We start from the raw sequence: 26487 nt of genomic DNA, 5'->3' as shown, positions 1-26487 counted from the left end.
CCCCGTGGGGGAAATGATCGGGAAGTGGCGAGGTGTAACTCCTGGAAGCCAGTTGGGGAAATGATGGGAAGTGGCCGGAGGTGGTATCCTTGAACCAGTGGGGAAAGATGGAAGTGGGCGAAGTTATCCTTTTTTTTTGGAAGCCACATGGAATGGATGGGAAGTGGCAAGTGATTCCTTGGTAAGGACAGTGGTGAATGATGGGCAAGTTGGCGAGGTGTATCCTTGGAAGCCATTGGGGAATGATGGGAAGTGGCGAGGTGTATCCTTGGAAGCCAGTGGGGAATGATGGGAAGTGGCGAGGTGTATCCTTGGAAGCCAGTGGGGAATGATGGGAAGTGGCAAGATGTATCCTTGGAAGCCAGTGGGGAATGATGGGGGAAGGTGGCGAGGTGTATCCTTGAAGCCAGTGTGGACATGATTGGTAATGTGGTGAGGTGTATCCTTGGAAGACAGTGGGGAAATGATGAGAAGAGTGGTGAGGGTTGTATCCTTGGAAACCAGTTGGGGAATGTGGGCCATGGCGAGGTTGGGGTAAATCCTTGGAAGCCAGTGGGGAATGATGGGAATGGCGAGGTGTATCCTTTTTGGGCAAAAGACCAGTGGGGAATGATGGGGAACAGTGGGCGGAGGGTTGTTCCGTTTGGAAGCCAATGGGGAATGATGGGAAGTGGCGAGGTGTATCCTTGGAAGCCAGTGGGGAATGATGGGAAGTGGCGAGGTGTATCCTTGGAAGCCAATGGGGATGGGGGAGATGGGAAGTGGGCCAAGGTGGTATCCTTGAAAAACATGGGGAGAATGATGAGAAAGTAGCGACGTGGTAATCCTTGGAAGCCAGTGGGGAATGATGGGAAGTGGCAAGATGTATCCTTGGAAGCCAGTGGGGAATGATGGGAAGTGGCAAGATGTATCCTTGGAAGCCAGTGGGGAATGATGGGAAGTGGGTGGGAGGTGTATCCTTGGAAGCCAAGGGGGTGGGGAATGATGGGAACCGTGGCGATGGTGTATCTTGGAAGACAGTGGAGAATGATGAGAAGTAGCGAAGGTGATCCTTGGAAGCCAGTGGGGAAGATGGGGAAGTGGCGAGGTGTATCCTTGGAAGGCCAGTGGGGAAATGATGGGAAGTGCGAGGGTGTATCCTTGGGAAGCCAAGTGGGGAATGATGGAAGGTGGGGCGGAGGTGGGGAATGGTGGGAAGGTGGCCTTATCCCTTGGAAGTTCCAGTGGGGAATGATGGGAAGTAGGTCGAGGTGTATCCTTGGAAGAACCAATGAAATGGGGATGATGGGCGAAGTGGATCCTTGAGGACAGGGCCGGAAATGAATGAGAAGTGGTGAGGGTGGGGTAATCTTGGAAGCCAGTGGGGAATGAGGGAAGTGGGCGAGGGATCCTTGGGAAGCCAGTGAAGGGAATTGGGAAGGGTGGCGAAGGTGTATCCTTGGAAGCCATGGGGAATGGGGATCCAAGAAGGGGTGGGCGGAGTGGTGAGGAATCCTGGAAGCCATGGGGAATGATGGGAAGTGGCGAGGTGTAATCCTGGAAGACAGTGGGGAATGATGGAGGGGCGGAAGTGGTATCTGAAGCCACCTGAATGGGGATGGGAAGGTGGCCTTGGAAGACCAGTGGGGTATGAGGGAAGTTGGCCGAGGTTGTATCCTTGAAAGCCAGTGGGTATGGGAGTGGCGAGTTGTACCTTGGAAGCCAGGTGGGGATGATGGGAAGTGGCGAGGTGTGGGGTATCCATTGAAGACAGTGGGGAATGATGGAAGTGGCGAGGTGGGTATCCTGGTACCTTGGAAGCATGGGGAATGATGAGGTGGGTGAGGTGTATCCGGGTTGAATCCTTGAAGAAGGGGATGATGGGATGGCTATGTGTATGCTTTGGAAGCCAATGGGGTTATGAATGAGAAGTGGCGGGGAGGTGTATCCTTTGAAGCCAGTGGGGAATGATGGGAAGTGGCGAGGTGGGTAATCCTTGAAGGCCAATGGGGAATTATGGCTAAGTGGGGCGAGGTGTATCCTTGGAACCAATTGAATGAGGGAAGTGGCCGCCTTGGTGGGTATCCCTTGGGGAAGCCAAAAGTGGGGAATGATTGAAGGGTGGCGAGGTGTATCCTTGGAAGGCCCCCAAGGGGATGATCAGACTTGGCCGAGTAATCCTTGGGGAAGGGCCAATGGGGAATGATGGAAGATGGCGGAAGGGGGTGTAAGCCTGGAAGCCAATGGGGAATGGGATGGGAAGTGGCGAAGGTGTATCCTTTTGAAGCCAATGGGGAAGATGGGGAGTGGCCGGAGTTAATCTTTGGAAGCCAGTGGGGAATATTGGAATGGAGGAAGGGGTGGCGAGGTGTATCCTTGGAAGCCTTGGTGATGATGGGAAGGTGCGGAGTGTTATCTTGAGAACCATGGGGAAAATGAATGAGGAAGGTGGCGAGGTGTCTTGGAGGCCAAGTGGGGAATGATGGGTAAGGTGGCGGAAGGTGGGGTTATCCTTGAAGGGCCATGATGGTGGGAAGATGGGAAGTGGCGAAGGTGTATCCTTTGGAAGCCAGGGGTGGGAAATTGGGATGAGAAGGGCCGAGGTGGGGGTATCTTGGAAGGCCAAGTTGGGGGGAATGGATGGGAAGAAGAAAAAAAAATGCCCGAAGGTTGGGGTATCTTGGAAGCCAATGGGGAATGATGGGAAGTGGGCCCGGAAGGTGTTATGATCCTGGAACAGCCAAGTGGGGAATGATGGGACAGTGGCGAGGTGTATCCTTGGAAGCCAGTGGGGAATGATGGGAAGTGGCGAGGTGTATCTTGGAAGCCAATGGGAATAAGAAGTGGCAAAAGTGTAAGTCCTTGGAAAGCCAGTGGGGAATATGGGAAGTTGGCGAGGTTGTATCATTGGAAGCATGGGGAATGATGGAAGTGGCGAGGTGTATCCTTGTAAGCCAGGTGGGGAATGATGGGGATGATGCGATGGGGTATCCCTTGGAAGCCCATTGTGGGAATGAAGTAGAGAAGGGCGGGGAGGGTTATCCTTGGAAGCCAGTGGGGAAAATGATGATAAGTGGCGAGTGTATCCTTGACCAGTGGGGAATGATGAGAAGTGGCGGGTGTATCCTTGGAAGCCATGGGGAATGATCAGAAGTGGGTTGAGGTGTATCCTTGGAAGCCAGTGGGGGAATGACGGAAGGTGCGAAAGTGTAGCCTTGGAGGCCATTCGGAAGGAATAAGTGGGCGAGGGTGTATCCTTGGAAGCCAGTGGGGAATGATGGGGGCCTTGGAGATGGGCGAGTGTATCCTTGAAGCCTAATGGGGAATGATCCAGAATGTGGCGAGGTGTAATCCTGGAAGCCAGTGGGGAATGATGGAAGTGCGGCCGGGGAATGTTTATCCTGGAAGCCAGTGGGAATGATGATTGAAGTGTCGGAGGTGTACTTGGATCCTTGGAAGCCAGTGGCGAATGTGGTGGGGAGTGTCGAGTTGTATCCTTGGAAGGCCAGTGGGAATGATGGGAAGTGGCGAGTGTATCCTTGGAACCTTGGTGCCAATGGGAATGATGGGAAGTGGCGGAGGTGTATCCTTGGAAGCCAGTGGGAATGATGGGAAGTGGGCTAGGTGTACCTTGGAAGCCAGTGGCGAATGATTGGGAAGTGGCGAGGTGGTTATGAGCAGTGGGGGAATGATAAAGTGGCGAGGTGTATCCTTGGAAGCCAGTGGGAACGATAAAGGGGAAGATGGGAAGTGGCGAGGTGTACAAATCCTCGGAAGCCAGGTGGGGTTAATGATGGAAGTTGGCGAGGTGGGGCCATCCGGAGGTGGGCCAGTGTAATGATGGGGAAGAATGGCAGTGTATCCTTGGAAGCCAGTGGGTAATGATGGGAAGTGGAGAGGGTGGGGCATCCTGGAGAAGCCAGTGGGTAAATGATGGGAAGTGGCGGAGGTGGGTATCTCCTTGGAACCAGCCAGTGTGGAATGATGAGAAGTGGCGAGGTGTATCCTTGGAACCAGTGGGAATAATGAGTGGGAAGTGGCGAGGTGTATCCCTTGGAAGCCCGCAGTGGGTGAATGATGGGAAGTGGCGAGGTGTATCCTGGAAGCCAGTGGCGATGATGGGAAGTGCGAGTGTATCCTTTGAACCTAAGCCAGGTGGGGGAATGAATGGGTAAGTGGCGAGGTGTTATCCTTGGAAGCCAGTCCAGTGGTGAATGGGGGGAATGGGAATTGATTGGAAGTGATGAAGGTGTATCTTGAAGCCAGTGGCGATGATGGGAAGTGTTTTGAGGTGTATCCTTGAATTCCAGTGGGAATGATGAAGTGTGAGGTGTAAATCCTTGGAAGCCAGTGTGGAATGATGGAAAAGTGGTTAAGCGAGGTGTATCCTTGGAAGTCAGTGGGGAAGATGGGGAAGGGTGAGGTGGGGAAGTGGCGAGGTGTATCCTTGGAGCCAGTGGGTGGAATGATGGGAAGTGGTGAGGTCTATCTTGGAAGCCAGTGGGGAATGATGAGCCGAGGGTGTATCCTTGGAGCCAGTGTTGGAATGATGGGAAGTGGTGAGGTGTATCCTTTGGAACCAAGTGGGGAATGATGGGAGTGGCGAGGTAATTCCCGGGGGGGGGAGGTGTTCTTCCTTGGAAGCCAGTGGGGGAATGATGGGAAGTGGTGAGGTGGGTATCCTTGAGCAGTGGGGAATGATGGGAAGTGGTTTGAGGTGTATCCTTGAAGCCAGTGGAAGCCAAGTGGGGAATCTGAGAAGTGGCGAGGTGTATCCTTGGAAGCCAGTGGCGAATGATGGGAAGTGGCGAGGTGTATCCTTGGTAATCCTTGGAAGGCCAGAATGATGGGATGGGAAGTGTGGGTGTATCCTTGGAAGCCAGTGGGGATGATAGATGTAAGTGGAAGGTGTAGGTGGTATCCTTGGAAGCCAGTGGCGAATGATGGGAGTGGTGAGGTGTCCTTGGAAGCCCAGTGGGAATGATGGGAAAGTTGGCAAGGTGTATCCTTGTAAGCCAGTGGGGCTGAATGGGAGTGGGTGAAGGTTGTATCCTTGGAAGGCCAGGCGAATGAGGGAATGGTGAGGTGTATCCTTCGGAAGCCGAGTGGGGTAATGAAATGGGATTAAGGTGGCAAGGTGTATCCTTGGGAAGCCAGTGGGGCGAATGATGGGAAAGAATGGTCGAGGTTGTATCCCTTGGGAAGCCAGTGGGGAATGAAATGGGAAGTGGTAGGGTGTATCCTTGGAAGCCAGTGGGGAATGGGAATGAGGAAGTGGCGAGGTTGTATCCTTGAAGCCAGTGGGGAATGATTGGGAGTGGTGAGGGTTAGCCTTGAAGGCCATTATGGAATGATGGGGAAGTGCCGATTGGTTAATCCTTGGAAGCCAGTGGGGAATGATGGGAATGGCGAGGTGTATCTTGGAAGCCGTGGGGAATGATTGGGAAGGGCCGAGGTTGGTAAAATCCTTGGAGAGCCAGTGGGGAATGATGGGAAGTGGCCGAGATGTATCCACTTGGGAAGCCAGTTTGGGGAATGATGGGGAAGTGGGGTGAGGTGTATCCTTGGAATCCCAGTGGGTAAATGATTTGGGGAAGTTGGCGAGATGTATCCTTGGAAGCCAGTGGGGAATGATGGGAAGTGGTGAGGTGTATCCTTGGAAGCCAGTGGGGAATGATGGGAAGTGGTGAGATGTATCCTTGAAGCCAGGTGGGTGAATGAAATGGAAGATAGTGGCGGAGGATGTATCCTTGGAAGACCAGTGGGGCAAAATGAGGGAAGTGGGCGCGTGGAATTCTTGGAAGCCAGTGGGGATGAAGAGAAGTGGCAAGGTGTATCATTGGAAGCCAAATGGGGAATGATGAGAAGTGGCCGAGTTTGGTAATATCCTTGGAAGCCGTGGGGAAGATGGGATAGGAAGTGGCGAGGTGTATCCTTGGAAGCCAGTGTGGAATGATGAGAAAGTGGCGAGCGTGTATCCTTGAAGCCACGTGGTACGATGGGCAGTGGCGAGAGTATCCTTGGAAGCAGTGGGAATGATGGGAATGGTGAGGTGTAATGCCTTGGAAGCAAGTGGGGAATGATGAGAAGTGGCGAGGTGTATCCTTGGAAGCCAGTGGCGAATGATGGGAAGTGGTGAGGTGTATCCTTGGAAGCCAGTGGGGAATGATGGGAAGTGGTGAGGTGTATCCTTGGAAGCCAGTGGGGAATGATGGGAAGTGGCGAGGTGTATCCTTGGAAGCCAGTGGGGAATGATAGAAGTGGCGAGGTGTATCCTTGGAAGCCAGTGGGGAATGATGGGAAGTGGCGAGGTGTATCCTTGGAAGCCAGTGGGAATGAATGAGAAGCGGTGAGGTTATCCTTGGAAGCCAGTGTGAATGATAGGAAGTGGCAAGATGTATCCTTGGAAGCCAGTGGGGAATGATGGGAAGTGGTGAGATGTATCCTTGGAAGCCAGTGGGGAATGATGGGAAGTGGCGAGATGTATCCTTGGAAGCCAGTGGGGAATGATGGGAATGGCGAGGGTGTATCCTTGGAATGACAGTGGGGAATGATGGGAAGTGGTGAGGTGTATCCTTGGAAGCCAATGGGGAATGATGGGAAGTGGCGAGGTGTATCCTTGGAAGCCAGTGGGGAATGATGGGAAGTGGTGAGGTGTATCCTTGGAAGCCAGTGGGGAATGATGAGAAGTGGCGAGATGTATCCTTGGAAGCCATGGCAATGATGGAATGGCGAGGTGTTCCTTGGAAGCCAGTGGAATGATAGGAAGTGGCGAGTGTTCCTTGGAAGCCAGTGGTAATGATGGGAACGTGGCGAGTATTGTATCCTTGGAAGCCAGTGGGGAATGATGGGAAGTGGTGAGGTGTATCCTTGGAAGCCAGTGGGGAATGATGGGAAGTGGCGAGGTGTATCCTTGGAAGCCAGTGGCGAAAAAAATGTGGAATGGCGAGGTGTATCCTTGGAAGCCAGTGGGTAATGATGGGAAGTGGCGAGGTGTATCCTTGGAAGCCAGTGGGGAATGATGAGAAGTGGCGAGGTGTATCCTTGGAAGCCAGTGGGGAATGATGGGAAGTGGCGAGGTGTATCCTTGGAAGCCAGTGGGGAATGATGGGAAGTGGCGAGGTGTATCCTTGGAAGCCAGTGGGTAATGATGGGAAGTGGCGAGATGATCCTTGGATGCCCAGTGGGGAAAATCGGAAGTGGTGAGGTGTATCCTGGAAGCCAGTGGGGAATGATGGAAGTTTGGCCGAAGGTGTAATTCTGGATGCCAGTGGCAATGATGGGAAGTGCGAAGGTGTATCTTTGGAAGCAGTTGGGGAAGTGGAGAAGAAGTGGCGAGGTGTATCCTTGGAAGCCAGTGGGGGAATGATGGAAGTGGCGGAGAGTACCGGATGCCAGTGGCAAATGATGGGAAGTGGTGAGGTGTATCCTTGGAAGCCAGTGGGGAATGATGAGAAGTGGCGAGGTGTATCCTTGGAAGCCAGTGGGGAATGATGAGAAGTGGCGAGGTGTATCCTTGGAAGCCAGTGGGGAATGATTGAAGGTATCGTCGAGCCAACTCTTCCTTATTATCATAAAATATGAATGTGAATTTTACTCTTTCATATATGCCACAAGAAAGATTGATATGGTGAGAAATGTGGATATATGTAGAAGATGTGATCATAAGGTTGCTTCAGATCTTGGAGTTCATGGATGTCCATTAATGCTCGCCAAAACCTGTAATAGTGAGAGTTGCTTTTGGCATGGTCATTGTAGCACACTTGTGGCCACAAAGGGCCATCGACTTACACCGCCCACCCTTTATGTTTCAAGGCTTACACAAGTATACTTTGGAATAAAATAGAGAATTTATGTCAAAAGCCTAGCGCCAGGACTTTCTTTTTATCTCCCTCTCTCTATCCCAGTCGTCCTATTAACTGGCTGGTTTTATATTGTGGGGATCCAGGTTGCATCCTACCTCAGAAGGAATCCATAACTTTTCTTACTATGTGCGCTGTTTCCAGGAGCACATTCTTCTACATGAGTCCTGGACCTACTTCAGCATCTAATCTTTCAAGGTTCCTTTTCAGGGATCTTAGTATCGTGCCTCGTGTCCCTATGATTATGGGTTTAATTTCCACTGGCATATCTCATATTCTTCTTACTTCTATTTTCAGGTCTTGATACTTATCAAGTTTTTCTCTTTCTTTCTTATTTACTCTGGTGTCCCTTGGTGTTACGCTATCGATATACTTTCCTCTTGATTTTGTCAATCAACGTCACATCTGGTCAATTTGCACTATCGCCCTATCTGTTCTGATACCATAGTCTCAGAGGACCTTTGCCTATCCGTTTTCCATCAGTCCCTCAGGTTAGTGTTCGTACCACTTGTTACTAGTACAAGGTAGCTGGTGTTTCTTGCACAGGCTCCTGTGGAAGGCTTTTGCTACTGAATTATGCCTCTTTTTGTACTGGTTCTGTGCAAGTGCCGGATATTTGCTGGCTATGTGATTTATAGTCTCGTTTTTCCCATTGCACTTACCGGATATGGGTGAGATGTTATTTCCATCTATCGTTCTTCGGAGATATCTGGTTCTTAGGGCCTGATCTTGTGCCGCTGTTATCATTCCTTCAGTTTCCTTCTTTTCCTTCTTTAGCTCTCCCCTCTGTAGCCACTGCCAATTGTCATCGCTGGCTAGTTCTTTAGTCTGTCTCATGTACTGTCATTGCATTGGTGTTGTGCTATTCTTCCGTTCTGTTTGTTATTCTCCTGTATATTTCTGGGTCTTTGTCTACTTTTATCAGTCGTTCTTCCCACTCCTGAGCCCCTCGTTTTCACTGGTTTTCAGATATTGCCCCAGTGCTCTGTTCTCGATGTTGACTCAGTCCTCTATGCTTAGAAGTCCTCTCCTCCTTCTTTTCATGTTATGTAGTCTGTCCGTATTATTATTATTATTATTATTATTATTATATTATTATTATTATTATTATTATTATTATTATTATTATTCTAGTGGATGAAACCTATTCGCATTGAATAACCACATAGGTGCCATTGATTTGAAATTCAAGCTTCCATAGAATGTTTGTTTCAGCCTCCCACCGCTGACCCCACACTGCAGCAGCAACTGATCATGATACAGAGCCAATGATTTTTCATTGCTCTGGGGGAGACTCGAACCTACTACATCTGAGTGCCATGCTACAACACTGCCGCTTTTCAGCGCTGAAAGGGAAATTGAGAGTTGAAAGATTTACCAGAAGGAAACCCAACACTTGTACTATGAAACAATTGTTAGGAGAGGGTGGATAGCAAGATGGAAGTAAAAGAATATGAATGGAGGTACAGTAAAAGAAATAAAAGGGGTTGCAGCTAGGGGCCGAAGGAACGCTGCAAAAAACCTCAAGCCATAAAGTGCGAAAGATCTCGGTTAATTATTTCGATGTTCTTTTATATTTCTAGCTAGGTTATCAAATTGCATATATCTGAGGTGAACGCCAAAGCTGCAGAAGTGACTCGGTCATTTTTCTTTCTCTATAAATCCTCGTCAGAAGAAAATAAATCCCCCAATCTCTCCCCCCCCCTTACCCCACAACGCCCCCTGAATTAGAACTTGCAATATTGTTTTGGGAGAAAAGGGTTCAATGCTCTATCTGATTACGGGAAGTAAATTGATTTCGAATAACTAAAAGAGCTAAAATAATTTTCTAAGCATTGCTGAGTCCCATTCGGTGATGGCATGTAGCCCATAGAGTTTCAGTGGCTACCTGTCTCCTGATTTCTGTGATGGTATATAGCGCATATAGAATCGGTGGCAATCTGTCTCCTGGTTTCTGTAATGGCGTATAGTCCATAGAGGTTCAGTGGCTGTCTATCTCCTGATTTCTGTGATGGCATACACCCCATGGAGTTTCAGTGGCTATCTGTCCCCTCCTATGGTAATAGGAGAAATGACTTTTTAGCAGACTTTTTCTAAGCTGAATTTTATTTGCCTATTAGCGAGTGACGAAAAGAATTTTCGCGCCTTACGTGATACAAATCCTTCCCATGGAATCGCTTTAGTGTCTCGCTCTTTAAGAACGCCCCACTGCGCACGCTAACGCACAAGCACACACACACACGCATGTGAAGGTTTGAAATTTTTTTCTGTCCACATCATGCTTGCTTTAAGCAAAACAAAAGCAGAGTATAAGAAATCCAACTCCGCAACGTCCTTAGCTGAGACAGTTTCATTGCATTTATTTTAATTTTTAATGGATGCTCAATATGCAACACGCACATGAATATAAATAAATAATATATATTTGTATATATATATACCATTATTTATATATATATATATATATATTATATATATATATATATTATATTATTATATATATATATATATATATATATATAATATATATATATATATAAACAATGGGTGCCTTCATTTTTTAGACGTATTAATCACCATATTCAACCAGCAATACAGTCCTCCATAAACAAACATATAATGACCTTGGCTCAAAGTTTTTAGTTCATGCTTTCACAATTTAAACTTCGTAGCATTTCTACATATTGCATAGAGCCTTTTTGCATCATCAAACTGGCTTCCTTTTCACAATAGGTTGAGTTCCTTAAGGCATGTCCAGACGAGCGATGCCTTTTTACACTATATATATATATATATATATATATATATATATATATATATATATATATCATATTATATATTACATATATATACTATATCATATATAACTACTATATATAGACATATATATATATATATATATATATATATCTATATATATATATATATATATATATATATATTGTGACTAAGTGCCAAGTATCTGGTTACAACACTTACCATTCATTAATTGTTACCTCACAACAGCAGACACCTGAACCCTCATCACAGGTACTAAACGACTAAATACTCTAAAAGGCAACAGTGATCCCTTAATAACTTACCAGTATTGCAGAAAATCAGACTAAGTTCATCAAAACAGGTGATAGTTTATCTTGTAAGTAATCAACAACTTTAAAAGTCCAAGTATTTCCCTGATTTCAAAATTCTAAGTACTTCCCTGGTTCTAAGTCACTTCAAGTTAATTGAAGGAAAACAGATCAATTCCACTCTATGTTTCTACCTAACATCAATATAATCATAATTAAATGCATGTATACTGGTGAGAAAAGAAATACTTATAAAAATTTTAAATACAAAAATTTATTATCAAACTAAAAATTATAAGTGAAATTCACAATATCAGGGAAAATTACTGTTAATTGAAAACAAAGTAAGTTTCAATTAATTCTTGAATCAATTCAGTAAAATTAAATCAAAATTAATTTATCACAAAATTCAAGAAAATTAATTCAATCAAAATTCAAAAGTGTTAGGCAATAATTGAAATGTGGAAATTAATTCACAAGTGCTAAAGAACAATAAAACTTGAAAAGAATTCTAAGTGCAAATTAATTCACAAGTGTTAAATTCAATTATATTTGCAACGATTAAGTAATGAAAATAACTAAGTTAATTAAATTGTGAATGCAAATGAAAACAGAAAAATGTGGAAAATACATAAATTGCAAAATGTATTAATCACACAGAATATAAAATAAAAACACACACTTCAATAATAAAATAAATAAATGCACAAAACATAAAAATCACTTCAAATGAAACAAACACAAAACACAAAAATTTGCAATGTGTAAAAATGTTAATATTTTCACTCAAACCATTGTAACCATTAGTTATTAGTTCTCTAAACCATCGTAACCAATAGTTATTAGTTTCTTACCAAACCACTGACTATTAATTATTAGTTGCAACTAATAAAAATGTAACACACTTTACCTTCTTGGTATACCAATTTTCCTTCTTTGCTGCAGCTTGTTAAAAAATTCACCACAATTCACAAAAATAGGCACCGTTACACACTAATATAATGTTTGTTCAGATTCCACAAAAGCACTAAATAATATTAAATAAACTCTAAGAAATATCAAATCTGAAATCTGCAAGTTACGAGTGACCATTCAGTAAGTATGAAATCGTTACGTTACTTTGAAAATCAAAAGTGCCGTGCAATGGAGAGAGAGAGAGAGAGAGAGAGAGAGAGAGAGAGAGAGAAGCCTGAATCAAACCTTTCAATTCGCACAAGAGCTGGGCATTGGATCTGGCACAAAACGTTTTCGGCAATGAGAAAGATGACGCAGTTCTTTCTAGAAGCTTCTAATAGTGAGGTAACTTTACAGATAAATGGTGAAATCTGCACGTGGCATTCGGCAAAGATGAACGCGTACGAAACGAGTATACATTCATGTATGTACCAGCTCAACAAAGACACATACCCGATCAAGACAGAAATCGAGTGATAATTAAGAATGACATGTTTTTTAAAAACAACACGGAGACAGCGAGCTCCCTTAATCTCAAGGCGATGAAAAGTTACTGAAACAATTCTAGCTTTGAATGGACAAAGATAAACTCTCTCTCTTTCTTTACTACGTTATATATTCTTTTTATATTATGTTATGCAGAAATCTGAACACACATTGCAAACATCCTACAACTCTAAGGCTAGCTAAGGAATCTGAAATATGTTGCAAAATTCTATTCTAGCATAATATTCTATACAGTCAAAGAGGGATATATGCATTTTGAAAGTAGTAATATATGATATTATAATATATATATAATATATATATATACATACTATATATTATATATATATATATATATATATATATATATATATATATATATATATATATATATATTGTGTAAAAAGGCATCGCTCGTCTGGACATGCCTTAAGAAACTCAACCTAATTGTGAAAAGGAAGCCAGTTTGATGATGCAAAAAAGGCTCTGTGCAATAATGTAGAAATGCTACTAAGTTTAAATTGTAAAAGCATGAACTAAAAACTTTGAGCCAGGGTCAGTATACGTTTGTTTATGGAGGACAGTATTGCTGGTTGAATATGGTGATGAATACATCTAGAAAAATGAAAGCACCCATTGTTTTCATGCTCTAGTTTGAAAAAGTAGAATAGTACATACCGTTTACAAAATAAGAGACGATTTTGAAATCGTACAGCAAGCTTTCTGCCCCTCTGTTTATAGCTTATGGGGGCGTCCACACTGATGTTCTGTTGTGAACACTGATTTCAGCATACTTTGATGCATGTCTGCAACAGTATTTAGTCACTTGTTCAGTAACATGTTTCAGTAATGTTGCCATACAATAAAAAATAAAAGGACTGTTTTAACAGATAATTTTAACTTGAGCATGACTTGGCATGTATAAATGAATCACAAAAATTTGGAACTTGATGAATGCTATAAAAAAGGTAAAATCCAATGAAGGAAAGTGAAACGTTGGAATACCCCTGTAGCGGTAAACCCTTGTTTCACTTTCCTTCGTGGCTTTTGCCTAAATCTATTTTTATACATACATACCTATAAGTAATGATAAATATATCAATTCCATGATTAAAAGAAATGTAATACATTCCTTAGAATAAAAGCATAACTCCGAATCAGGTCACAGGTCGACGGGGAAAGAATTGCCCAAAAATATAGTCACAGGATGCGCTCTAAGGCTAGGTATGAAAAATAACAAACATACGAACGAAAACCTCCTCCTGCTCTGGGAACCTGCTTTTGCTCCCACGAGAACTCTGATGAGTAAGTTTAACCTAAAAAGAGGTGTTCGTTCGTACACACGTATCTTTTGTTAGGTTTGGTAACCTATTGCACTGTATGTAACTCTGTAAGAGATCACTTCTTCTTCGTCCTCCAACTATCTCAGATATATCAATACTCTTCTCTGAAAAGTCTATCTCAAGATGTAACTGCTAAGAAAATATATATATTTTGGCTACTTCCGTGTTTCCCCGACATCCTCTGAATATATCAAGATGATGAAAGAGAATTATAGAATATATCCTTCCTGCCTGCAGAGAGAGAGAGAGAGAGAGAGAGAGAGAGAGAGAGAGAGAGAGAGAGAGAGAGAGAGAATGGGATGAAGGGAGAGAGACGGAAATTGTCAACATCTCTCAAAACACAGCTGTTTGCATTCGCAAGCCTTCAAGTACAAACTGAGGACTGTGTACGGACACTTTAAGCACACGTGTGTTCAATCTTTATTACATTATATATATATATATATATATGTAAACATACATACATGACATATATATATATATATATATATATATATATATATATATATATGTATATATATATATATATGAATAATTATCACATCACCGTGATTCATATAGTCATTCGAGCTACAAATGTCCTTTAATATCTAATCCGCTCTACCTCGGATTTGATATATTTTCATATATGTACCGAAGGGGAATTTTTAGTTGATAGTAATTTCGTCCCTTCATGGGATCGAACCACTGTCCAGTGGACGGGAACGAAATCAGGAATGGCCAGTGACGTTATCCAGTCGGCCAACAGAGAGGCTATAAGTTTTATATCGATTCTGGCCTTACAAATTCACCGTCGACCTCGGTGTTTTCGTAATTAGAATCGATATGAAACCCCCGCCCCTACCATGATAGCCAATTAGAACGTTTTGACCCACGTAACCTTGGCAATGAATAATTATCACATCACGTGATGTGATAATTATTCATTACAAGGCTACGTGGGTCAAAATGTTCTAATTGGCTAACATGGTAGAGGGGGTTTCATATCGATTCTAATTACGAAAACACCGAGGTCGACGGTGAATTTGTAAGGCCAGAATCGATATAAAACTTATAGCCTTCTCTGTTGGCCGACTTGGATAATGTCACTGCCGTTCCTGATTTCGTTCCCGTCCACTGGACAGAGGTTCGATCCCATGAGGGGACAAAATTATTATCAACTAAAATTTCTCCTTCGGTACATATATGAAAATATATCAGTTCCGAGGATAGAGCGAATTAGATATTAAAGGACATTTGTAGCTCGAATGATATATATATATATATAATATATATATATACTATATATATATAATATATATATATATATATATCTATATATATATATATAATATATATATATATATAATAATTTATATATAGATAGATAGATATATATAATATATATATATATAAAATATATCTATATATATATAATATTATATATATATATATAAATACATTCACTCATATGCATATGCAGTTGTATCTCTCTATACTGACACCAAATAACTTTAACTATTCTTATAGTTCTTAGCATAAAATTAAAAGTGCGACTAAATGAGAAACATTTTTCACAACTCTTCCTCATAGACACAATTTCCACCAAGGCAACAAAGGAAGACGTAACAAACATCACAATTTTTGAAAGTAAATTTTATTTTTCCTAGTTATACAAACCTAAGGTCCCTCACGATACGAATTACTTAAGGCGCGGCCTGGACACGGTTGCTGAATTCCTTAACAAACCGGTTCGGTTGTTAACTACTGGACTACTGGACCGGTCGATGGTAGTCCCTCCGATCGGAGAAACATTCCAATTTGCTTTTGGCCGAGGTAGCAGATTGAGGCGTGGCATGAGGTGGGCAGTTAGTGTAAAGGACCACAGCTTTGTATAGCTATGAAAAATACAGTTTACTTTAAAAAATTATGATTTGTTCCTTTGCAATATACAAACCCTCGGTCCTTTACAATAGGAAGACTCACTGGTTGGTGGATGGAATATGAGTGATCTCCAGTGTACTGACAGGGTTCAGCCTACCTGAGATTTCCTTCCTGGTTATAAGAGCGAGGAAAGGAATCCAGCCACAGACTTTTGAGCAGAGATAAAGAACAGCAAGATCATAGTCTTCTGGGTTTACCCATAAGGGGGACTATGCATCCCCATTAAGAGAAAGTTAAGAACCACTATGTCAGAGACAGTAAGGCAAATACAAGTTATGGGTTTGTCTTATGTCCAGGCCCCTCTTCCCTGCCTTGTGAAGGGAAGGTGTGGATATTTACTTATATTAACTAATAAAAGCAAATAGATAGGTTACTCCAAGGAGTGTCTTACCTACATCGGCCGCTCGGTCCAGCATGTACGGTCCACATTACTCTCCACCCGAAGGGAAAGAGTAGGATGAAAGAGATGAAAGGAGAGCCAGTCACTCCACAGTCACACTCATTCATACCGTACGATGAGACAAGATGCAAACCTGTCCAGTTAGAGGAGCTAGATAAGCTACACAACTTGTTGAGCAGCCACCACTGGTCCCAAGGAGAAGGTGTCCAAGGACCTGTGGGTATATCCTGAAGGTAATGTGAGGTGAAGGTGATGTGGCGTGCCCTCACCCCCACCTTCAATTCCTGATGAACCGATAGGTTCTTATCTTACCGAATGCAAGGGACGGGGTAATGCCCCTCACCCCTTGAACTCTTAGACGAAGTGTACCGGTGTCATTGTCAGCAACAGAGTATGCCTTCTTGATTGTCTCACGAAGCCAGAAAGTAATAGTGTTCTTGGAAACCTCTTTCTTGGAACCTTTGGTGCTAACGAAGAGTCGTCGATGCCCAGGCCGGAGACGTCGAGTTTTCTTTAGGTAGTGCCGTAGTGCTCTACCGGGACAAAGCAGCATCTCGTCTGGATCATCATCAACGAAGTCACTGAGGGAGGGGATGGTGAAGGATTTGAATCTGGTGTCAGGGACCAATGGATTCTGAGTCTTCGCTATGAAGTTCAGGATGAAATTGAGCGTAAGCAATTCCCATCCCCTAGAGTGTTTTACTTCATAAGAAAGACCATGAAGTTCACCAACTCTTTGCTAATACCAGGGCAAGCAGAAAGACGGCCTTGATTGTCAGATTCATGTCTGAGGACTCTCGAAGGGGCTCATACAGGGCACGAATCAGACTCTGCAACACAAAAGTCACTCCCACTCAGGAGCCTGAGATAGTTGGGTGGGCAAGACCTCTCAAAGCTCTTTATGAGTATTGATATCTCAAAAGAGGATGAGATATCAATACCCCTCAGTTTCAAGACTAGGGCCAGTGTGGCCCTGAAGCCTTTTACAGCTGAGATGGAAAGGAGCTTCTCTCAGCGAAGGAAGATGAGGGAATCCGTGACCTACTGACAAGTGGCTCCAACCAGAGAAACACACCGTCTGTGACACCAACCACAGAAGACGGCCCACTTTCCCTGGTATACTGCTGCAGAGGACTGTCTGAGGTATCCGGCCATTTCTGTTGCTGCTCAGTGAGAAAAGCCTCTCACTCACAAGAGCTGTTGACAACCTCCAGCTGTGAAGACACAGGGACGACACTGCATGGTGGTACTGTTTGACATGTGGCTGGCACAGCAGGTTCTGCCATGGGGGGAATCTCTTTTGGTGCCTCGGAGTGGAGAGCCAGGATGTCTGGATACCAAATGGCCTGAGGCCATTAGGTTGCCACCAGAATCATCTGAAGATTTGGAGTGATCAGCACCCTGCCAATCACTGCTTGAATCAAGCAGAATGGGGGATAGGCGTAAACTTTGAGGTTGTCCCACGGATGTTGGAACGTGTCCTCTGCATGGGTCCGGAACAATGGAGCAGAAGGTCTCTAGCTTCTTGTTTATCTGGGTGGCGAACAAGTCTATGACTGGATGTCCCATAGGCTGAACAACCTTTCCGCCACGTCTTGGTGAAGTGACTACTCTGTCCCCACCACCTGATTCTGGTGGCTGAGCTTGTCTGCCACTACATTCCTCTTGCCTGTATCTGGCAGACAGCTCTACTGAGTGTGCTACTACCCACTCATGCACCTGCACTGTCAACTAAGAAAGCTTGAGAGAGTCGAGTCCCCCTTGCTTGTTGGCGTATGCCACTACTGCGGTGTTGTTGCTCAACACCACGGACTGTCCCATCACATGTTTCTGAAACTCCTGAAGAGCCAGGAAGGCTGCCTTGAGTTCCAGGATGTTGATGTGAGGATGCTTGTAGTAAAGGTCCCACACCCCTGCAGTCAGCAACTCCTTCAGGTGTGCACCCCATCCCTTGGTCGATGCACCTTAGAACAGAAGCATGTCCGGAGGGGGAGTGGAGAGGTCCACTCCTATTACGAGGTTCCTGTTGTCAAACCACTAGTCCAGGTTTTCTCTCACCTCCTGTGAGAGGGGGACAAGAAAAGACTGAGGGTTGCAGGACGAAGACCAGTACTCCCTCAATCTCCATTGGAGAGACCGTAGGTGAAGCCGCCCATGAAGGAGCAGCTTCTCCAAGGGCGACTTGTGACCTATCATGACCTGCCAGAGCTGAGCAGGCTGTTCCTGTCGAGACGAGAACCAGTTTGCTGCCTCCCTGAACCTGCTGATTCGAGAGTCTGAGGGAAAGACCCTTCCTGCTACCGTGTTTATCAGCATACCCAGGTACAATGTCCTTTGCTTGGGCTCGAAATCAGACTTCTCATGATTTATCAGGATCCCTAGATCCTGGCAAAACTCGAGAAGTCGATCCCTGAGCTGTAGCTCCTGCTTACCAGGACCAGCCAATCGTCAAGATACCTCAATAGACGTATCCTGTGCGAATGTGCCCAAGCTGAGAGCTGGGGAGCAGTCGAGAGCCTGAAATAGAGTACCCTGAATTGGATGAAGCAGAGGTACTTGTGGGAGGATTTGTGGATGGTATTTGGAAATACGCATCAAGTCCGTCATAAGTATAAGTCGGTCGTCTCCCTGATACAGGCAAGCACTGTTCATGTTGTCTCCATCTTGAACCAAGTCTGACAAACGAATTTGTTCAGGGGAGAAAGGTCTATGACCAGTCTCCATCCCCATTAGGTCTTCTCAACGAGAGAGACATGGCTGTAGAATCCTGGGGACCAGTCCAACACAACTTCTACAGAGTCCTTGGTCAGCATCTTGTCTTCTTTATACATGCACTAAATATTATGCAGCCCAACAGTTTCTTTTTCTGAGCAGTACTAGCCACCATGCTTTTCTTATGACACTCGACAAAGTACTGGGATCATCGGACACGAGTGCCCATTCGTCATGGGTAAGCACGGCAGAATATGCCCACCTACTGCGCTCCCCAAACAACGAATGCCTGAGCGTGACAGGGATTTGTAGGTGAGAGGCGGCGGTAACTTATGTTCTCTCATGGTAGCTGTGTGTGGTTAAAGGTGCTTCATTGTACGTCCTGATTCTTGGTTCCTAGGTTCGTGCCCGTGAGCCGACAAAATTATTATCAACTAAAACTTCCCCTTCATTTAACATATATGAAAAAATATTATTTCTGAGGTAGAGCGAATTAGATATTAAAGGACATTTGTAGCTTGATGTGTATATATGAATCACGGTTATGTGATCAGACATATATATATATATATATATATATATATATATATATATATATGTATATATATATATATATATGCCAAGTACTTTCGTGTATTTAACACGAAAGTAATTGGCACTCTGTCTTTTCTTTTTTTTTTTTAAAATTTTCCCCTGTGGCTTCTGCTGGTAAACAAAATCACGTGCTTACATTTGTGATTTTCATAGTATAAATATATATATATATATATATATATATAATATATATATATATATATATATATCTTATATATATGTATATATATCATGATATATAATATGTAATATATATATATATATATATATATATATATATATATATAAATATATATATATGTATATATATATATATATATATATATATATATATATATATATATATATGCCAAGTACTTTCGTGTATTTAACACGAAAGTACTTGGCACTCTGTCTTTTCTTTTTTAAAATTTCCCCTGTGGGCTGCTGCTGGTAAACAAAATCCCACGTGGCTTACATATGTGATTTCATAGTATAAAATATATATAATATCTATATAATACTATATATATATTATATGGTTATTATGGTAATATATATAATATATTTTCTTTTTATTAAATAGATAATATATATACTGTCTATATTAATATATAATATATATAATATATTATCTATTAATATTATATGTCTAATAATATAATATAATATATCATATGTAATATGTATATATAATATCTATATATATTTATTAATATGTATATTATATGTATATATCTCTAATTTATTCATTTAATCTAAACCTGGCTTCTGCATCTGTATGTATATTCTAATAATTTCTGCTATATAATATATATATAGTCTGACGGGAAGTAAGATTTTCTTTAGTCTTCTTTTTTGGTGGCCATATATATTATATTGATAATCATATTATATATTATTTATTATAATATATATATTTATATATATTTAATAATATATATATAATATAATATATACATATAATATATATATATAAAAAGTTATATATAAATAAAATAATAATAGATTTATTTATATATTATTATATTGATATTAATATAATATATATTATTTATTATTAGTATTATTACTATTCTATTATATATATAATATTTATATTATATATATATATATACATACATACACATATATATATATATATATATATATATATATATATATATATATATTATGTATATATATATATATATATATATATATATATATATATATATATATATATATGTATATATATATATATATATATATATATATATATATATATAATATATGTATATATATATATATATATATATATATATATATATATATATATATATATATATATATATGTATATATATATATATATATATATATATATATATGTATATAATATATATCTATATATATATATATATATATATATATATATATATATATATATATATATATATATATAGATATAGTACGACGAAGGAAGTACGTTTTCTTTATGGTGCTCTTTTTGCTGGCCTTCATTGAAAGAGTAAGTCGAATTGAAATAAAAAAAACGGAAGGATATGAAAAACACCATATCATGATTTTTTCTTTTTAATCACAGGTTATAGAAATTACAACGATTTGCAGTTCCCAGAAACATTTATTTACATCACAAAATCACAAAAAAATATAATTTTTTATCAAGATAATGTTTGTTGCAAACATTTTTAATGCGTGAAATTACATATTTGTACACACTACATTGTTGGTATGCAAATACATCATTTTTGTATTGGGAAAGTCTATGACTATAATGATATTTAAAAAATTATAAACTTTATATTCGATAATATTCATCCAGATTGAAAAATACAGTGAAGCCTGACTAGCCAGCTGACGACATGGAGAAAATATTAATATCTAATATTTTAGTTTGGAAGGATAAATACATTTATTCATTAATACCTTTGTTAACTTGCAGCTTTTCTAATCATACTTCTGAGGACAGATTCCCTGGTTACAGAATTAACCATTTCTTATAAGGCACTCGGGTTCTGCCATAGAATACAGCCATCTTATTTCACACGGTTGGGATATTCCAGTATCATCTGAGAGAAAAGAGCGTTTGCATAAAAGTTTGTATACGACGCAAGACAATCTAGGACACCTCAATATTTTGAAATAAGATGCAAAATTATTAATTTCTCATCTCTATGCGGCGTGAAGAGGGTAGTACGTTTTTGTTTAAGGTCCCTTTAAATGTACCTACATATCTTTACAATATGATTTTTCCTTGAATACGTTATGCTATTTTTCTTTGAGCTTAGGTCGCACGCATTCCTCATTCTTGGATCATATGAAGGACGTTCATTTAGAATAAAGACCAGTATCACAAGCATACCTGTATTCTATGCTTCAGTGGCTTGTGACCATGCACAGCTAACATGCGTACTTAATGTAAGGCACTACAAGATCACAGGCGCTTTAAAAACGCAGTTGCTTCTCACTAACCAACAAGTGATTGTCTAGGTTTTCAGTAATATAGTCACTACACGCCGTCGTTTGCCTGCATTGTCGCTGTTGAAAGTAGAGGAATAAAATCTTTTAAGTCAATGTAAACCGACATCAGTCCCTTTTAAGAGCAGTGGTTCCCAAATGGGGTCCATGGCCAATTTTTTATATATACTACATGGGCTATGCTTGGCGGTGGGCATGGACAAGTGTCTTGTATGAAAAGTGGGTAACGACCAGAAAAAGTTTGGGAACCACGGCTTAAGACAATAGAAACCGAATATCAAGCCCTTCATATATGTCATATCTTTATCATTTTTCGAAACGAGTTTCATTCCTTTTCTTTCGACAGCAATAACAACTGTATATCGAAATATAATAAAAAATATCGGAAAGTTCTGTTAATGACAGACTTCATGCACACAGAATATATATATATATATATATATATATATATATATATATATATATATATATATATATATATATATATATATATTAATTGTAAAGACTATCATTGCACCAAGAACAGATCATCACTGACGTAAGTGGCAAGCAGCACAATAGAGTTCGTAATCCCTCGTTGTCATGCAGCAATGATTGGTGCAGTTGTTCCCTGTCTCGTAAGCTGGAATTTAATGTCTGGCAGGTGTGGGCAGAGTACGGCGCCTAATATTAGTAAACTTGAAAGAGAAAGGTTATTTTTTCTTTAACATATGTTTCATGCGGAGTTCCGACATTAAAATACCAGTTAATAAAAATTGTGTTCCTTTGTCTTTCAAATAGATGCATTTCATGTGAATCTCTCTACAGTACTTTAAAATATTAGGTAATAAGAATAAATGGCATTTTTCTTTAAAAGCCTTTAATTTTGTATATTTGAAATATTAATTATTTTGCTTAATATCCCATGCGGCCCTATACAATTATGAACTTTAAAATGTAGCCCTTGCACTAAAAAGTTTGCCCACCCTTGCTCTACGATATTATATACATGTATACATATAAACTTCATGAGCTCTGTTATCCCTTGCTGATTCGAGTCTTCCATGGTAAAGATAAATTGGTTGTACAGTGATGAAAGTAGATTTTCGATCTGTACGTCAAGTAGTGATGACAGTTCAGTTACGCTTACGAGTAATGGTCTGACTCCCGTGTGGGAATGCGTGAGATGACATGCCCTCCAAATGGACAATGATTCATGCGGGTGAGTATAGTTGAACTCATATTGCAGAACGCAACTTCGAGGCGTAATCTAATGGTTATCTTTAAAAAATGCTGGGTTTCTGCCTGGTGAGAGAATTATAAAAATAAGTCCCATTTGGCTCTCATAAGGCACATCGTTAAAAGGGTCATCCTAAAGCTTTATATATATATATATATATATATATATATATATATATATATATATATATATATATATAATATTGTTGTTGCAATGTCTCTTTACTTAGTGTTATTACCGGTGTGTTAGTTGCTTATGCAGCTCCATTTTCATATCTAAATTAGGGAAGCCTTCCTTGGTGTAGAAATTTTTGGCTGTAAAAGTTAATTGTCTAAAACTCTAACAGATCATATATATATATATATATATATATATATATATATATATATTATATATATATTATATGTATATGTATCTATATATATATATAGTATATATATATATATATATATATAATATATATATATATATATATATATATATATATATTCGGTGCAATTACTCCGGTAAGTGAACATTTGATATCGTAATTTGCTCTTTTCTTCTGCCGTGTGTGGCATTTCATTTTTGTAAGCTTACCATTTAAATTATTTGCCTTTTGTTGAACTACAACGTTTGTCCATGTTATGGATATGTGATAATGGATAATATACATACACACACACACACACACACACACACACACATATATATATATATATATATATAAATATATCTATATATATATATATATATCTGTATGTACTATATATATATATATATATATGTATATATATATATATATATAGGTCATAATATATATATATATATAATAAAATGTACATTGTGCGTGCGTTTGTAAAGCATTCATTTAGCGTCAGAAGGGGATAAGCACCAAGGTTTAATTTTGCCTCACCATGTTATCAAAGTTTGGCAATAAATGCGTTTGATCTAATTGTTGTGCCAGATGTTCCTCTATATATTTACTTTATGATGAGGTCTAGGAAGAATAAAAAATGATTAATAAACTAAAAATAGAGATTTAGGAAACGTTGTCAAAATTTATATCTCAAGAATACCAACGTTTAAGCGTGCAGTTGTTTAATGTTTTTGAGTTGTTTGTCAGTATTTTACTGTATTGAAATCATTTCCAGTAGTCGTAATGGAGAAACTTGAAGTGTCTATTAGTAAATTTTACACGATATCTTAGCTTTCCAAGAGGTCGTAGCTATGAGCGGTGACCGTCTTTCTGACATTGCGTTTATCTGTCCAAAACATTGTAAAGTGCAAAAGGTCTAAAGAATACACTTGTAAAGTGTGCTTGTAAGGTGTGCATCGGAATTCACAGGAGTCAGATGAAAAAGGTTTCTTGCTCTTATGTCTCGTGCATGCTCCTTTCGTTATTGCTGACAAGAATTGGTGTACTTTATGTATGTGTATATATATATATATATATATATATATATATATATAATATATATATATATTATATAATACTATTATGTATATATATATATATATATATATATATATAATATATACATATATATGTATATATATATATATATATATATATATATATATATATATTATATATATATATATAATTATATATATAATAAATATATATAGAGAGAGAGAGAGAGAAATGAGAGAGAGAGCGAGAGAGACGAGAGAGAGAAGAGAGAGAGAGATGTATGTATTGTTTGAGTGGGGTTGGTGGCCGGTTTCTACATGAGTTGACTGACCATTGCTTTTATCTTGTTGTTGTTGTTGTTGTATTAAGCCAACACTTCTTGTTGGCACGGGCCTTTCCCTTGTTCGGCCCGTAGCGCTTTTATCTAAATTCGGGTCTAGGGTTCCTTATTTTCTTTTGTTCAAGGAATTATAGTGGTCTCTTGTTCTTAAGTAATCTCCCCATTTTAATAAATAAGAAAAAATCTGTATTTGCAGAAACTTACAACGATCACAAACTCAGTTCACAACGCACGCACACAGACACCCACACACACACATCCCATATAAATAGCAAACCGTCACTCTCCCAAGTATCAAACTTTGCGAAAAGCACGCGTTTCGGTTGTTTAGGTGTTGTCCTAAACAAGAAAGATTTGATTAGTGCATTGTTTTAACCCAGTCATTGAAGGCTATGAAAATCTGAAAAATCTGTACCCATCGTAAGGTTCTAGCAGGCCCTCAGCTACTAAGAGCGCTTCTCATCACACACACACACATACACACAGAGTTTATCAGTAATTGTACTTTGGGATCAGCATTTCGGCTTTGGGAACCTGTACACCATGAGTGTGTTCTTAAACCACGAAACAACGGCATTTGTCCTCAGCTTTTGTGTGGCCTCCTGGTCCATCTTTAATCCCCGCTTTTCCATCTGCTGCTGAATGTAGTCGTTGTTCCTCGTGTTCACGTGGTTGTATCCGCCCTGGCCTACCACCGCCCAAGAGACGACGATGCCTGTCGAGATAAATATTCAAGAAAAGAATTTGAAGCTGGTGTACTTTAGTAGCTTCGCTTCTCCGATGCAAGAATTGTTTCCTGAGAACTGAATAGGCACAATATTACTCAACAGGCATTTATTGGTGCTATTAATCGGTGCCTTAATTTGCCCTTTTATTATTGTGACGCAAAGGCAATACTGTACCTTGATATTAAGTGGAGCATTTTTAATCTTTTGTTGAAATAAGTTTCAGCAGAATGGAAAATAAATTTTAATGGAAACATAAATACAAATATTTTCAAAGGAATTAAACAGTAGTAAATAAGATAAGTCATAATAAACAAATGCAATAATCATTCTTATTGACAGGAGCAGTAAGGTCATTTTTCGTATTGTTAAAGTTCCAAGAGCAGTAGAATCATCACTTCAGTTTTGGTAATGGCAAAGTCCCGTAAAGTTTCCTTTAAAAAGTAATCTCCCAAAAAACGAAAAACAAGTATATTAAGTGGCAACTGAAGAACTGCTTAAAGATAAAACTTGAGTAGCAAAACATATTGGTGCCTCACCTTTGCAGGCATGTTTTACGAGATTGTCCATGAACGTTTGTTCTTTTTCCTGTGGTATGTGCTCACCCACTTCCAGACTTAAAACCCAGTCATATTTGCGATCCAACTGCAGAGGGACTGCAAGGTCTGTTGTGTGAATTTTTCCAGAGCTCAGTTGTTCAACGTTGAATGCAGAATCGAAACCTAATGAAAGATATGATAGTGAGCTGATGAACTGATAAAAGATGTGGTCACTGCAGACATCACAGGTGGCTAGACTTCTTCGAAAGCGATTGGTCATGAATGCAAATGTAGGAAATTTTACAGATAGAAATGGTGATATGTCATTTGCCTTAAGGGAGAATAATCACATAAAAAATCAGATTTTGGACTGCATAAGCAAAGGGGACACAATATTTTAAGTTGGTGAGTCCAAGTCTTTGCGTTAAAACAACAAAAATGTTTTCCCAAGGCTGCACATATAAGAGGACAGAGTGTGAATTACATAGT

General features: G+C 40.3%; 4 protein-coding genes across 5 annotated transcripts in view; all 4 read right to left on the bottom strand.

Moving 5' to 3' along the window:
* Positions 1-1505, bottom strand: part of LOC135221229 (uncharacterized) — a 2940-nt gene extending 1435 nt beyond the window's left edge. The window contains exon 1 of the mRNA XM_064259045.1: positions 1-1505. This exon is cut by the window's left edge and continues 1435 nt beyond it. Within this exon, the coding sequence (XP_064115115.1) occupies positions 1-1505 (1505 nt within the window).
* Positions 1506-1999: 494 nt separating this feature from the next.
* LOC135221227 (uncharacterized) lies at positions 2000-3205 on the bottom strand. Its single transcript, XM_064259044.1, has one exon. It carries the CDS (start codon positions 3203-3205, stop codon positions 2000-2002), a length of 1206 nt encoding a protein of 401 aa, XP_064115114.1.
* Positions 3206-3375: 170 nt separating this feature from the next.
* Positions 3376-3888, bottom strand: LOC135221226 (YLP motif-containing protein 1-like). Its single transcript, XM_064259043.1, has one exon. It carries the CDS (start codon positions 3886-3888, stop codon positions 3376-3378), a length of 513 nt encoding a protein of 170 aa, XP_064115113.1.
* A 20776-nt stretch (positions 3889-24664) lies between these two features.
* The window catches only part of LOC135220692 (uncharacterized), a 38387-nt gene continuing 36564 nt past the window's right edge, over positions 24665-26487 (bottom strand). For both annotated transcript variants that reach the window (XM_064258073.1, XM_064258074.1), the window contains 2 exons: positions 25999-26181; positions 24665-25449 (listed from right to left, as the gene is read on the bottom strand). In XM_064258073.1, coding sequence (XP_064114143.1) covers positions 25247-25449; positions 25999-26181 — 386 coding nt within the window. In that variant the 3' untranslated portion in view covers positions 24665-25246. The remainder of the gene's footprint in view (positions 25450-25998; positions 26182-26487) is intronic.

The sequence above is a fragment of the Macrobrachium nipponense genome, chromosome 2, assembly GCF_015104395.2.
Source record: "Macrobrachium nipponense isolate FS-2020 chromosome 2, ASM1510439v2, whole genome shotgun sequence".
Taxonomy (NCBI): Eukaryota; Metazoa; Arthropoda; class Malacostraca; order Decapoda; family Palaemonidae; genus Macrobrachium; species Macrobrachium nipponense.
The sequence above is the reverse complement of the archived record's forward strand: the minus strand, read 5'-3'. Positions and strand labels throughout refer to the sequence as shown.

Bases quoted from the DNA above. Each gene is read 5' to 3' on its own strand.
- LOC135221227 (XM_064259044.1), bottom strand. From the start codon at position 3,205: ATGGCCTCCAAGGCTACACTTTCGCACCTTCCGTCATTCCCCCACTGG.
- LOC135221226 (XM_064259043.1), bottom strand. From the start codon at position 3,888: ATGCCCCACCCTCTCCACTTCCCATCATTACCCACTGGCTTCCAAGGA.